The 15,228-nt window shown below is 43.6% G+C and overlaps 1 protein-coding gene across 4 annotated transcripts in view; it reads right to left on the bottom strand.

Annotated features, from left to right (window-relative positions):
* Positions 1–14,378, bottom strand: part of TFDP2 (transcription factor Dp-2) — a 48,443-nt gene extending 34,065 nt beyond the window's left edge. For all 4 annotated transcript variants that reach the window (XM_063166899.1, XM_063166897.1, XM_063166896.1 and 1 more), the window contains exons 1-2: positions 14,275–14,378; positions 3,139–3,232 (exon numbers count right to left, since the gene is read on the bottom strand). In XM_063166899.1, coding sequence (XP_063022969.1) covers positions 3,139–3,180 — 42 coding nt within the window. In that variant the 5' untranslated portion in view covers positions 3,181–3,232; positions 14,275–14,378. The remainder of the gene's footprint in view (positions 1–3,138; positions 3,233–14,274) is intronic.
* Positions 14,379–15,228: the final 850 nt, after the last annotated feature.

The following is a 15,228-nucleotide window of genomic DNA, read 5'->3' on the forward strand; positions in this document are numbered from 1 at the left end:
TCCTGTGATATTTCTACTTTATAACACTGGCCCAGAGTGCCTGGAATACTGGGCACGGCAGGAGCTGGACTCTGCCATGGAACCCAGCCACGATGGAAGATGAAGAAAGGACCTGGCAGGCCTTTGCACACTACTAAATATCTTAGAGGTGGGTTTGCCTTTCCTGTTAGGTGACTAAGTTTCCAAACAGGGTGAGGGGAAAGGAAGAGTCCCAGGCAGAGTCTTGGAGGGGCCAGCTGCCACAAGCAGCTCGTGCAGCTCAGCCCTCTCCTCTGCCTGGCTGGGCAGTCACTGTGAGCACCCTCAGCAGTGAAAGCTCCCTCCATGCTGAATGTGCCAAGAGAACATCACAGCCATTCCACTGACCTCATCTATGGCAAGAGCCACCCTCTGAGAAGCACTGACAAATAACTTCATAATCAATAACCAACAGTCTTATTCAAAAAACTTGCTGAAGTTATACCACTCATTTGTTTGAGTAAACTAAACTAAAATTTACCACCAGTATTTGCTCTTTTTTTCCCCTCCATTTGTTAATACTGTTTTAGTGTCTTTTTACCTGAAGAACCAATGGGAAAGGAGATACAAAACAGGCAAGAAAAAACCCCACATTTTCTTTTATAAGTAAAGAATGAAATAACCCAGTTGGACAGGGTGATGTGAATTACATCTGGGTACAAGTATATGGTAAGCATATAAACATCTTTTTTCCAAGAGAACTTTTATTCAGCATTTTATTATTCATCGCTTCTTTGGTCGGATTAGTTTTCTAAGGAAGGTCAAATTAGCCACAAACAATATTCCACAAACAGTTACCAGAAAGGGTCAGGTGTTTAAAGAACATGAGCAGTGAGCCCAGCCTGGATAATTTTCCCACCACATGCTCAGAGTTAGGAAGGAAAAGCAGTGATGGGGAAGGTTTTTCATCTTGCACACACATCCAGTCTCCAGGAACATTCTGGCATGTGCTTGAAGCACAAGCTGGCTGGACAGGAGATTGTTCAACACAGCTTCTTGCAAGGTGGAAATTCCAGCTGTGGCATTCCAGGCACAGCTCACTGCACTGCTGTGATGCAGCAGGAGCACACACATGCCCAGCTGAGCCTGCAGTGATTGCAGAATGCAGAGGTGGCAGCTTCCACATTTGACAGAAACCCTTCAAGAGTTTCCTGAAAGATGCTCAAATTCCAGTACTTTAAAATTTCCTTTCCTTGATGCTTCAACATAAAGGAAAATGATGGAAGTACTCTCAGAAGGAAGCTCTCTCCTTCAACTCTGCAGATCATTTCTGACACTAACAAATATTAACCTCACATTTGAAACAGATTTTGAGCTGCAGAAACCCCCAGGCATATACAGAATCTAACCCCTGCAACTCTGCAAATTCAGAAGCATTATGACCTTCTAACAGCACCAGGAAACACCAGGGCTGGCACTGTTCTGAGTAACCAGAGCAATTCTGAGTAACCAAGGCTGGGAAAACCCTAAGAAGTGCTGCCAATGACAGAAAGCATATGACCACCACATGAACAGGTAAACATGAAAACTGAGTCCTACATCCATCTGTACCACAGCAGCTGATTTTTTTAACATAAACCCATAAATATTAGGTATCTGACTACGTTTGCATCATTTTGACATGCAAAATTTCAAAGTATGCATACCAATAAAATATTTCTTCTCTAAAGTAACCGTAGCATTGTACTGAAGTAAACAACAAAATTGTATTTTTGTACTGAGAACAAGAGTAGGTTACCCAGAGTGAATGTCACGTCTCTCCTCGTAGGTTTTCAGACCCCAAAGCCCTGATGGAGCCTGAACAAAGCACCAAGGAGCTGGGTTCAGTGGCAAAGAGCTTTACACAAACCCCAGAGTAGATGGGCTCCTGAAATCCCTTCCAGCCGCTCCATGACTATTACACAGCACTCCATGGATTTTATTGGGATTGGTATTTATCCTTTGACTGCATCAAACAAAAGGTCAAAGCCACAAATGACCTGGATTTGTGCAGCTGTCCCACATACATCAGTAGAATTATTTATTTGGACTAGAGATAAATATGACCTATGAAATAATGAGCAAAGGGCTTTGCTCATTACACATTTGCTCATACACATCAGTTTATTTTATGTCTTGGTAAACTTGAGTCAAAAAGTGAGATATAAGACACCTCAAAGCCTGGAACCACACACCAAATGAAGCTTTTAATAAAGCCAACAGAAATTTCCAACACTTGAGAATTAATTTAACCAAACTATGTCATTGGCACCAATCTAACCCAATATGCACAAAAGCTTTTGCAGGTACTGAACAGAGCACAATCCTGGGCTACCTGCACTTTCACTGAGGGGCACTTTGGTGGTGCTGGCTCCTAAACCCACTCAGATTTAATAGAATGCAGGATGTCAACAGGCAAATTGCCCAGGGCCCAAAGTCACCCTCAACTCACTGATCACCAGGATTAACCAGAACTGTTCTGTACACAAGCTGTGTACCTCAGGAAGCACAGCTAATTAGGCAGAAAATTAAGGTCAGGATGTTAAGACATTTCATAAGCTTCCTCAGAACTCAGGATAGAGGAGTCAAATATAGAGCCTGAGACACCACTGCAGGCTGGGTAATGAGCAGGCAAAGGAACCAGAAGGCCTCCAGCCTTCTAGAAACCAAGAGTGTACCAACAGCAGCTAAATAATATGCAGTCCTTCCATTTTTTCTTCAGATCTGAGATTCAGACTCAGTGGAAGGATTTTACAGAGGTGCAAAGGAGAAAAGATTCAACAAAATGTGCAGCTTTCACATAAGTTTAAAGAAATGTTAGAGAGATCACAGACACACAAAATATCTCAAGTTGGAAGGGACCTGCATGGATCAATATGAAAACAGCATAAAACATTGCCTCAGTTATCAATCTGACCAACTAAACTCCACATGCTCAAGAGCTTCTAACCAGTATAGATTTATCAAAATACTGCAGAAGATGATGGGTACATATTTGTGGTATACACAAATCAGATAAGATTTCTGAACTTGAAGGTCTTTGTGATTGATTTCTTCTATTTGTGCACACAATTCTGAAAGTCAGCAGTGAGTGGCAGAATGCCAACATGAACAGTAACACATGTTGAAGATCATACTTACATTTTTTGCCGTCATGTCAGACAGTATTGCTCTATATTTCATAAAGCCATAAGAGATCCCTTTTCATCCTCACAGAATCTTTAAAATGAACATCCTGTAAGACAGTTAATGAAATACCTTAGTTGAAACCCAAGCTTCTGAGAAAATAATCACCACAATAGTCAGGTTCTGCAGAGATTCTGAAAACAGTCATTGCTTGGAACAGGCAGAGATGAAATCCTATATATAAGGCCCAACTTACATAAAGGCCTGACTACATTAATGTGCTAGCAAACCATGTTATATTATTACTAGAGTTTTATAATTAAAACCATGCAATTTTTGCATTTAATGCAGATTGGCTTTAAAAAGTGAAGTGAATTACTTCTCTCCACTGTCTCTTTAGTCAACAACAGAGAAGGCTTTTAATCAAATATATGTGCAGAAAAAACAGAAAACATTCAGAATTTTTAGGAAACACGCAAGAAAAAAGAATTCAGCTCTAAATAATCTTTTAAATATTTTCATGCTTTTCTATTAAGCCTGTGTAGCTAGAATTATAATATTAGAATTCCAGGAAAAGATAAAAAATTTGGTACACCTAAAATAGTTTAAAGTGACTTATTTTTTAAATGAAAGCTTCCAGAAGCCTTACAGCAAACAGAAGAAAAGTTACAAATCAATGTTGTCAACACAAACCATCTTAAAGATAGAATTAACTTGATAAATTGTTTAGGTACCTTGAAAGTACTTTATAAGTATTACTTGCAGTTTAAAAATGGACTACAAAAGACATTTGAATTGCATTTGGATGAATGAGAGAGAGAGAGAACTGCTCACACTTTGAAGTGTGGAATCAATTCAGTAAAATTAGGAAGACACCTGAACCACTTATCAAAGAGGATTCATGACCATTTACAGCAGAACTCACCAGCTACATAAGTAGGATGCAATTTATGCCATTTCCTCTGTATTTTAACCTATGTCAAGTTTGAGAATGGCCAGTGCCTTCATCTCCCTCCAGGAAAGTGCCAGGGGTTGTTCCAGTAGTGTGTGCAACCAATGAGGAACTCTACCATCACTTCCCATCACTGCTTTAGTAGTTTTGGATAACCCAGAGAATTTTAAATTCTAGGCTGTTTGTTTCTACACATTTCTTGGTTTATTCAGATATCACATCAATTAAATTGTTAGTGGAAAATAATTTTATTCAACTTAGAGGAGTCCTCCACTTCCTGTTGCCCGAGTTGTACTTATCTTCCTTGGTGCCTCCCTTTATTGCAGCCATAATTAAGCAGTTACTCCAGCATGTGGACACCACACAAATCTACTAAGACATTCTCCTGTGAAAAGTTGGACATTTTAGTTTCACCACAAAACATCCAAGAAAATAATACAAATTTTTCTCTGGCTTTAGAGAAGATACTACAAAGAGGTATCTATTCCCACCCTGGGGAAAGGAGCTACTGGATCTGCAGTAATCCTGAAACCTGAAGCCATAAACTACAGAGGTCATGGCAAGGAGCAAATACTGAATTCTTGCAATGCATCTGAAAATTATGATCTTTGGTGCCTGTTCTTTTTTCACATTTCTGACCCCTGCAGATGAACTCTCCAAATCCATCATCTGGAGCTCTGGCCAAAATTCCCGTTGCAGTCTGACCTCCCTCTCTTTAAGAGGCTTTACAAGTAATTCACTCCAATAAAATGTAGTTAAGAGCATAATTGCTGAGCAGTTTTAACTTATTTGCAGATAAGCAAGCTAGGTTCATCATGACAAGTTATTTGCTGTCAAGCCTAATGATGCAGAAGGTATTGTCCATAAACTATTACAGTCCTTTGCCACAATGCTCCTCAGCCAGTAAGAACAGTTGGGATTCTTCCAGCTTTATGAACACATTTTGTCAAGCCCCAGCAGCCAGACTTTGTGACCCCACCATCTGCCATGACCTCTTGTCAGGTTCAGACAAAAGAACCGACACAGATGGCCTCAAAATGGAGATTTTCTTCATTCCCGGTTGCTGCATGTGCATGCACCACACAGACAGAAAAACATAGAACTCAACCTTTTTTCTTCTTTAGCTGGTTTCTACTGAAATGAAGTGCATAAAGACAGAGCCCAGAGCACATGAGACACAAAGATTGCTTTTTTTGAACTACATTTGTCCCTTCATAAGCTAAGTCTTGGTTTATAATCCACTCCCATAAAACTGCCTTTTGGTCACATATTGTATGGTACAAGGAGCCAATCAAACTGCCTGACTTTGTAAACTCTGAGCTGTAGCTTCTTTTACAACATATTTTCTAATCACTTATGCCACTGATATTAAAAAGCCAGTTTGAGCATGAAATTTACAGAAGCCCAGGTAATCAAGCTCTAGTTACAGCAAAACAGTACAGGAGTTTTATCTGTACCTACTCTAGCTACGAGTTAAATGCCAAATCTATTCTGGTGTCTTGGTGATTTTGAAGCTGAATCCCAGCACAACAAAGTGCAAAACAGAAAACAGCTATCTGCAGAATAACATTGCATTCTTTTTTATGTTTATTTTCTATCTACTGTCCAGTGTTATTTTTAAATTACCCCATAACATAACAGTCTGTTCTCTGCTTTACCAAACTTACCCTGGTTTCTCTTCTAAAATTTGATCAGAACAAGTCACACCCTCGCCTGGACCAGCACCATGCAAAGATTCTCCTCAGTGCCAGAGGCCAGTTCCCACAGAAAGTGCCATTTATGTAATATTACATCAGTATAAACATCTACAAATGAAGACAACTATTGGACAATCACCTTAATTGTTATGATGAAAAGTCTTTACAGAACACATGAAAAGTTTGGAAAAAGAGATATTTTAGTATACTAGAATGATTTTTATCACCACTAAGGAGTGCCTTTCCTCATTTACCTGATAAACAGTATTGCAAAGTGAAAATTATTCCAGGTAACTGGGTCAGCTGAGAGAAAAGTGTGATGAGTTTCAAGAAAAAGAAACCTGTATAACACCAGTCTTCCCACAAGAAAGCAATTTATACTCTTCATATTCCTCTCCATAGTACTAACTTTCAACTATTACAAGTCTGATTTCAGAAGACAGCAGTAACAAAAAGACTCCTTATTAATCAGTACAGGCTCAGTTTTAAACCACTAATTTATGCACAGCATCTCCATGGCTTAGACCACCTGTTACACATATGCTGCTTCAGTGTGTCTCAAGTTTTCAGATCAGTAAAATTTCAGAATTATTAAGTACTCATCAGAAATCCGCCTGCTCCCAGGACGTGTTTCTCCAGCTTGTTCCTAAAACATGTTTCAATATCTAACTCCTTAAAAAAAAAAAACAAAAAACAACCAAACAACCAAAAATCCCTAAAAAAAAACCAAGACAAGAATGCCATATAACATCCAGCTTGTCACTCAATGAAGCTCTTCAAAAAAGCCAACCAAGGTATTTATTCAACAAGTCACATACACAGGATGGGAAATAAGTCACTGCCTTCAGCTGTCACCCAGCAATTTTTATTTTGAAAATAACATTAGAAAGTAGCTCTAAGGAAGCCCTTGAAAGGAACTCCCACCATGACGTGCATGATGAAGGTCTGGCAGGTATCACAACTTATTTTTCCAGCCTTTACTGTGAGGAACCATATGCCTTCAAAACAGTCCTAGTAGATAACAGACAAGGTGATTAGAGAGACTGAGCAAAGCAAGTCTGACTTGACCACTGAAGGATATTACAAATTTTAACAAAATAAAATAATTTGAGAAGAGTATTCCGTTTAAAAGTGCCATTGTTTAATCACCTTTATTTGAGTTAAAAGGCTGCAGCCTGTGAATCCAAAACACAGAAGTTGTCCCAACTATACAACACAAAAAGGAAATGAACATTACTGCTTCAAACCTAGATCCAAATGAAAGATAAAACTACCTGAACCCAAACTGAAAGTGAAGATCTCATCATGTAGTTAAGATCGAGCAAAATGCCAATGTATCATCAGAAAAAATTAACTGACACCTCCTGGCAACAGCAGTAATTATGACTCAAGTTTACACAGCACAAAGAACTTGGAAAAGCAGAGCAGGCATTCCTGCAAGTTCAATGAGTATAAACTGTAGCACTTCAGCCCCATGAGGGAGATCCACCAACCCGTGTGGTTTGCTAAGGCAAATGTCCCCTCAAGGACTTAATGTAGCAAATACTGAGGCAACAAATGAATCGGATCCCATTCGGGACTCAGAGTGCTACAAATGCTACAAATGCTACAGCCCAATTAATGCCACTATTTATTGTATTTACTCACTGTTGTACCTATTATGTACTACCAATGCACACAGTATATGACTGTACATGTATACATGACTAGAAGAAGCACTGTTTGATGGAGGCTACTCAATATCCTGAACCCCAGCAATGAAGACAGGTCTGAGCAAGAAGAACATGTAACATGGGAAGAAAATCCAAAGCTGGATTCAAACCCTGTCCTAGCTGAAAGTGCTCAGGGTCTCCATTCATTTAACTGCATGCTGACCCTCAAGCTCTGCTGCTTGCCCAGGGCTGGGTCCCATTTCCAGCCTGGGCCTGGCTGCTCCTCAGGCTCGCTCCTTAGCGCCAGCACCAGCACGGAGCTACGGGGCCAACAACAGGGGCAGCACCCACGGCTTCCTTCTAAATCAGGGGGTGGAGCAGGTCTGTTACTGTCCAAATAAGGAGAACTTTCATTAAACATGTGGAATAATTCCCAAGCACTTGAACCTTTGAAGGCTCCTTTAATTCCCCAAACCAGCTTACTGTCATTCAAGACAGAGTACACAGGGCCGGACATCAGCACAGGGGGGAACACTCATGCACACTTCAAGCATGATCTAAAATGTCTTTTTGAGATTTATAGACAACTTTTATCACCACCAAGATAAATTTGGAATTAAGAGAAATTTAGCTGCAGGTTTTTTTTTTTTTTTAAAGCAGACAATCTATTCTATAAGTTCATTTTTTGGTCTCTCACTGGGTTCCTAGCCCATAGCTGACTACTACACAGGCACAACACTTGGGAGTCTCCTGCTTCAGTAGTAAGAAGCAGGTACAGTTTCCTTTCAGAATAAACACTGTATTTTCACAAACACATTTTTGCCTGAAGAAATTTCATTTTCACAATGGATTGACATTTGAAAAAAAATGTAATGATTTATGTGATGACTGTAAAATGCCATGGTAAGATGGTCTTTGTGCATTGCCAAGAATACATTGGCTCCTCTTTCAATCAAGCTCAGCTGAAAACAGCATCTTTTTGTCTCCTGAGATTCACACCAGCTTCTTCCTAACACCAGCCCATACCCTGTATGATATGCTCTAGACAATGCTCTAGATATTAACCTGGTTTTATAAGTTTTAATTTTGATATTTAAAATTTTCCAGAATTACCAGTGTATTGACAAATATATGGAAATGTTTAACCACGCAGTTGAGATCTACTTTTGGCTACACTGTGCAGCTGGAAGGATCTTAACATTCAATGAACAGAAGATAATTTGACATTTGCATTTAATTAAAAATCACCAAGTTATATGGCAACAAAAACTTGATTATGAAGACTTAGTAGCTATTTCTTCCATTTTCCTCATAGTTTGCTAGAAGCATTACTCTAGTTTAATGCCGTTATTTAACTCTACTCTTGCATGGGTCAAAGATTATAACAGTGTACATCAAAGGGTAAAGGTTACTAAAATTTCATACTTCTTTAATAATAATTTGGTGCAAAGGCAAAAAGGGATTTTTCTGGTGATGAACAAGCTCACAAATACTGATTACAGCACCCAACGTTACCTGAAGGGCACAGTTCAATGAAATATGCTGCACTGCTCTGAGACCCCACCCCTGCTACAAGGGACCTTCCACCTTTACCCACTGGTTCCACCTTCCCCTCCTTCCCAGCGCTGCTTCCTCAGCAGCTCCCATTGCTGCCTGGCCCCTCAGTGAGCCACCCAGCTCCAATAGTGCCACAGCTCCAACAGTGGGGCTGACAGGGGCTACAGGAAAGTTTTCCAAATGCTGTGAGCCCTGAGAGCTCCCAGGGCCACCTCAGGCTGTGCACAGGACAGGACCCACCCTCAGACCTGGCCACTGACTGACCAGCTCATTTCTGGAAAAAAGCATTCACGATCCCTCAAAGATTACTTATGGATTGAAATGTGACAACAGGTTGCATATGGCTTGTTCCTATGAAGACTACTGTGTGCTTTTGAAGAATTCACTGGGGTGTGTGCATGCTTCAAAAATTCATTAGGAAGGGGGCTATGTTTGTCTCCAGATCACAGCTTCCTCAATTTCTTATTCAGCAAGAAGCAGGATTAATAATTTGCTTTTGACAGAGAGCAGAAGTCTGCTGTTATACCAAATCAATACACAGCTTGAAATTTTATTAGTTGTTGGTATGAATTTATTGATCTAAAAAAAATGTTGGAATGTATTTGCAATTGCAAGTCGAATTTTAAATAAACTGAAGTTTACAATAAGCTGATTGCACCTTCAAGAGAACAGCAATATATTTCTCACATTCCTCAAATCTCAAGGTCAAGTTCATAACAAAAGGAAGTTACCTAACTCCTTCCCTCCCAGAAATGGAGAGCCCATGCACACACGGTTTCTTATTTCACCCTGAGGACATAAGCTCACTTTCACTTGCAGTTTCTAATCTCATCCATAATTACTGGTCATGTTACCACCATATATTCTTGGATGACCATTACAGTTCACAAGTGACTTTCAGTATGTCAATGCATTGGCATTTACAAGCCTTAATGAGCAGCTCCTGATATATTGGCTTTAATTCCCACAAACAGCATTATAATAGCTGCTACCAAATCAAAGAATTCCTCTACACAACTAAAATTCACAGCCCTAAAGACACTGAGTACCTGTTGCAACCTGCTAATTTCTTTCTGACTTTATTTTTCTTTTTTCCCACCCTGAAATCTGAAGTAAGAAAACAGTAAATTAAAATGGTCCCTTATTCACACAGAACATATTTGTGTACACCACCCATGGGTAAATGGATTATGAATTCCTATCAAATTAACCTTCCCATACACCCAGCCAGATGTTACAATCACCCAAGAGAGGTCAGTGAGGGACTCAGCAAAAGCACTAAAGAGGTTGTGAGCCACAACTGAATCACCTGCTATTCCCACCCAAACCAACACAAATCTGGCAGCAGCAGGAACCTGATGGAACAGGAGAAACCTGCCTTGCCAAACACAAAACAAACAGGAGCATACGCTAAGCTCCACAGGAAAAAATAAATTGAGCTGCAAGACCAGAATTACATTCCCAAATGGAGTTTGGTCTCTAGATGTTAACAAAAATTCCATGGTTTGGACCTGGGCACTCCATTCTCTGCTAGCAAAGAGGAACAGAAGCAGCCTCAGCTGCCATCACTGCTTCCTCTGACCTCTGTTTGTGTAAAACCTGGTGGTCAGGGCACATCCACTGACTGAAATAACACAAAAGCAGTGAAGACAACATCACCTTTATAAAGTGGATGATTTCTACAGGTCATGTTAAAACCTGGCTGGTCATGTCAGTCAAATATCCTATGGACTGTAAACCAGGAAGATCCCAGTGCTGTGACAATTCTGGATAATGCCTTCAAAGATACCTCTAAAGAAACCCCTTTTAGAATTCATGCTTAAATGATTTGGGAAGTTACCAAAAATCAAGTTGCCTTCTCTTTTGGACATTATCAAGTCAGAAAGAATGAAACTGTGCCAACACCTGAACTGCTGCAGTTCACAACCAAGCACACTCACGAAACCAACCACTCATCTTTTCCCAGCTTGGTTTCAGGCTCCACAGTGACAGCCAATTCTGGATGTGAGCTGGCTAAAGCATTATTTTTCACGTGCTACAAAAACCCAGGAGTTGCTTTAGGTTTCAGTAAATACAAATATCCTCACAAATGGCTTCACAGGAGGCTGTGGATTTTGCAAACCGTGCTCTGAAAGGCAGAGTTTCTTTAACAGTACTAAGTGAATAGCTGGACCTCAAATTATTTTCAAACATCATCTTTTTTCATTTAATTACTGTTCTGTATTTCACCAGAAGTAGGATATCCTACAAAGCTGTGCTTTTGTTCCATTACAGTGGTCTTACAAACTGAACTATTGTAGGCCTGCAGTTTTGCTTAGATTGATTTTTATGCTATAAATACTGAAAAGCATAAAAGTAAATTTGAGCAGTCTGTAAAGCCCTTTATTGGAAACTATCACACAGGACATCAGACCAAGGAGCAAAGGAGCTTCTTTAATGAAACTATGAAAATAAGATCACTTACTACTGCCTCAGACCCTTGCAGAAGAGTCATGGTCTACAAATCAAATAATGGGGGGAAAAAGAATTCACTTCATTCTAATACTGGATGTTACAAACAACATGAAGAATCAATCCAGGAAGTTCTACAAAACTCTCTCTCCCTAGCACACCTGCTCCTCTTACAATATTCCCTTGCATATTCCTGGTTTCTCAGATCCCACCACAGACATTGTGGGATTTGTGCCCTCAGCTCCACCATGTTGTGTCCCATTGCCACACCAAGACATTGGGGCTGTTTTTCAATTAATACCTAAAGTTTTGTGACCAACCCATCTGATTCCAGTGGTTTCTTGGCTTTATGCACAAAAAAATCCACAAGTGTATTTCCTTGCAGCAGAACAGACAGCTGATTTTCCCTGATTTTTCCCTGAATTTAAGATTCACTGTTGGTGCATCAAGAGTCATGTACAGTGAATATAACTGGAAAAGCAGTGGAGAAAGTCTTACACCATTACACTCAAAACATGAAAAACAAACAATTTAAGAAATTATCACTCTTTAGAGACAGCCCTAAGAACATTATATTAAGGTAGCACACCAGAAGAAATGCAATTCCAAGAACTGAATTAGACTGGCTATGACTAGAACTCATTCTGCTCCACATGAGGATACAGAAATTTAAATATTTCTCTCTACACAGGATGGGCTGCAGGAGCTTCCCTTCATCCCATGCAAGTCACTGTATTCTATACTCTATATTGCATTTAGAGAGACACATTCAGCTTTCAAAGGCACAGTGGCAGGGTCTGCACACCCTGAAGAGGATGGAATGCTGGAATTTTGGTCCCTGTTTCTTCACTAAACCTTTAACAATTTTAGCCAAAGCTACTGAAAGATCTTCACTGGGAGGGTGCTCACAACTGCTCAGGAAGTGTGTCCAGATGCACCAGAGGTCTCTGCAGTGCTGTCCAGCACAGACAAGAGCAGCCAGAGATAAGGAATGCTCTTGTCCTGCTGCCATCCCCTGCAGAACTGCACTGCTGCTGCCCAGCTGGGTACTGGCCTGTGCCTTTCACACTGAAGGGCTGCTGCCAAGATGCTCTTCTGAAAACTGCACCTTCCCACTCTGTAAAGGGAGCCCACCAGCCAGAGCCCTCTGCAGCAATCAACAGCACTCCTCTCACTGGTGTGTCTTCTGTAAAATTAATTCTATTAAGATAGTACAAGTCAAATGGTTTCTTTTTGCTATGCAAAGAGGAAGTGGTTAAAAGAAAGCCAAATAATTTGACAGTAATATAAGATCACTCTTGAATTCACCCATGAGACAATCCTATTAATATTTAATAATTTTTTTTCTTCTAGTATAGAACTAAATCATTTGACCTGTTACTCTGTCCTCTTCTAGAGGCACTAGACTCGCTTCACAGTAAGACACTTTTCAAAAGAAAAGTTGACTTTTTTCCCTCTTGATCACCTCTCCAGCAAAGTCTTTTCTATAACACAAACTTCTCCCTAGTCCTCCATGTATTTTTCAAAGTGCTATATTTAACACTCTCCACATTAGTTTGAACAGAAGTTCCTGAAATTCAATACTTCACTGCATAAAAACCACGGGTGAGTATACAGAGCATTGGCATAAATATGGGCTGTGAAACACAGGTCTGCATTTGCCCTGGAACACTGCTCCTCTCAGTCCTCACCACACTTATATAGATTCATTTTTGTGTATGACAGGATATAATATAATCAAAAGAACTGAGGTGAATTTGGGAAGGGTAAAGGAATAGAGAAAATATATTAATTTCTTTTTTAACAGCATCCATTTTTACCAGCATAACATTATTTCTGAATCAAAGATTGTATCAAGTTGCAATTTGTTACAGCACTACACAACCTCCAACATTTTACTACCTTTAGTCAACATAATTAAGCTACATCACTGATAGAAATTGAAAACAGTCACTGTGAGCCATATTAATTAAGAGTCAAAAAAAGAATAGAACTGCTTTCAGAATTACAAAAACTGACCAAGAAATAATTTGCAAAAATTGTTTACCCGGCATATTATATCATATCAATTAAAACTATTCATTTTCTCTGTCAAATCAAGGACTTAGAGAGAAAATGAAACCCAAAGTCCTTTCTCCAGAGGAGAGCAGCACAAGCTGTGATACACAGCTCGGCATCCCCCTTTACTCAATGAGGGAGCACGCTCTCATTTGCGGTTTTCTTCCACATTTCAAGGAAGTTTGCTTATTCCGTATTTTCCTGCCATTGTTTGTACGCTGAGCTGCAGCAGACGGTGTTTACACTGGGTTCACCTCTGCCGCGGAGCCCTTTACAGCTGGAAGCCCGGGCAGGCCTGGAACTCCCAGGAAGAGGCAGGCAGGGAAGTTTTGTTGTTGTTGTGCCGGACTGACCCTGTCCCGATAAGAGCGGCGGGTGAGAACCGCCCCGACACGAAGTTGGGGCACGGCCGAGCAGGGCCGGGCTCCCGGCCGGTGCCTTCCCGCCCCGGGGCCGCGGCCGGGCCGCCGCTCGCTCCGCAGCCCGCACAGCCCGCCGCGGCCCAGCCCCACAATGGAGGAGGCGCCCCGGCTGTCACCGCCGCCCGGGCCCGCCCGCAGGTGTCGGGCACCGGCTCCCGGCCTCCCGGGTCCGCCCGGCCTGAGGCGCCGGGGGGGACGAGGTGGGGCGAGCCCGCGCTGCCCGGGGCACCGGGGAGGGGGCGGCAGGGCCGGCGGGACCGCGCCGCCCGGGGCACGGGGGGGAGGCGGCCGCCGATCGCCGAAGAAAGGCGCTGCCCTTCCCCCTCACGGCCCCCCACACCCGCCCCCCGCTCCCCGCTCACCCGCAGGCCCGAACAGGGACGGAAGGTAAGGCGGGCGGCAGCGCGGGCTGGGCCCAGACAGCGACGCTGAGGCGACGAGACGGCGACGGTCCCTTGGCAGCCGCCGCGGCAAGGAGCGATCCAGTCGCGCCGACGACGCCTCTCGGCCGGGCCGGCGCCGCGCACTCGCCGCTGGCGAGGAGGCCCCGGAGCCGGGACCCCCGGGCGGCCCCCGGTGCGTGGCGGCAGCAGCGCCCGCAGCGCCCCCGGCCCGGCCCCGCCGCCCCCCCGCGCCCGCCCCGCGCCGAGCGCTACCCGGTCCTGCTCCCCCGCACAAGCTTGGCGGCGTCTGCCGGCCGGGAGCGCCCATTGGCTGCCGCGACGCGTGACGTCAGGCGCCCTCCCCGCGCCATTGGCCCGGACCCGTGTGTGTACACACACCGCTCGCCAATCCACCGGGCCGAGGCCGGGGGGGGCGGGGCGGAAGGGCGTGGCCGGCCCGGACCCGCGGCCGCCGCCTCTCCCGCGCAGCGCGCGCCGGCCGCTGTCAGGACGCGGGTTCGATCCCCGCGAGGGCTCCCGGCGGCCGCACCTGTCCCGGCGGCGCCCAGGTGCTGCGGGCGGTGCGGAGCGTACAAACACACAAACGCAGAAATATAGACTCGCTGTATTTACACACAGCGCGCGGCGCCGCGCTGGCGGCGGCCGCCGGCCGTGCCGCTTATCTGCGAGGAGCTGCTGGGGCCGCTCCCGGGATGCAAAGTTCAGCCCCGCCGCGGGCTCGGCGCCGCGGGCGCTGCAGGAACGTCCGGCCCGGCGCGGGAGCCGGCGGCAGAGCGAGGCCAGGGCCGCCCGTGCACCGGGCCCGGCTCCTGCTGCGCTCCCCCTGCGAACAAAGGGCCCGGGCCAACAAAGCGCGGCGGGGCCGGCGAGCAGCGACCGCGCCCTCGCACCTCCGCCCTGCCGGAGCCGGGA

The sequence above is a fragment of the Melospiza melodia genome, chromosome 12 (genome assembly GCF_035770615.1).
Source record: "Melospiza melodia melodia isolate bMelMel2 chromosome 12, bMelMel2.pri, whole genome shotgun sequence".
Taxonomy (NCBI): domain Eukaryota; kingdom Metazoa; phylum Chordata; class Aves; order Passeriformes; family Passerellidae; genus Melospiza; species Melospiza melodia.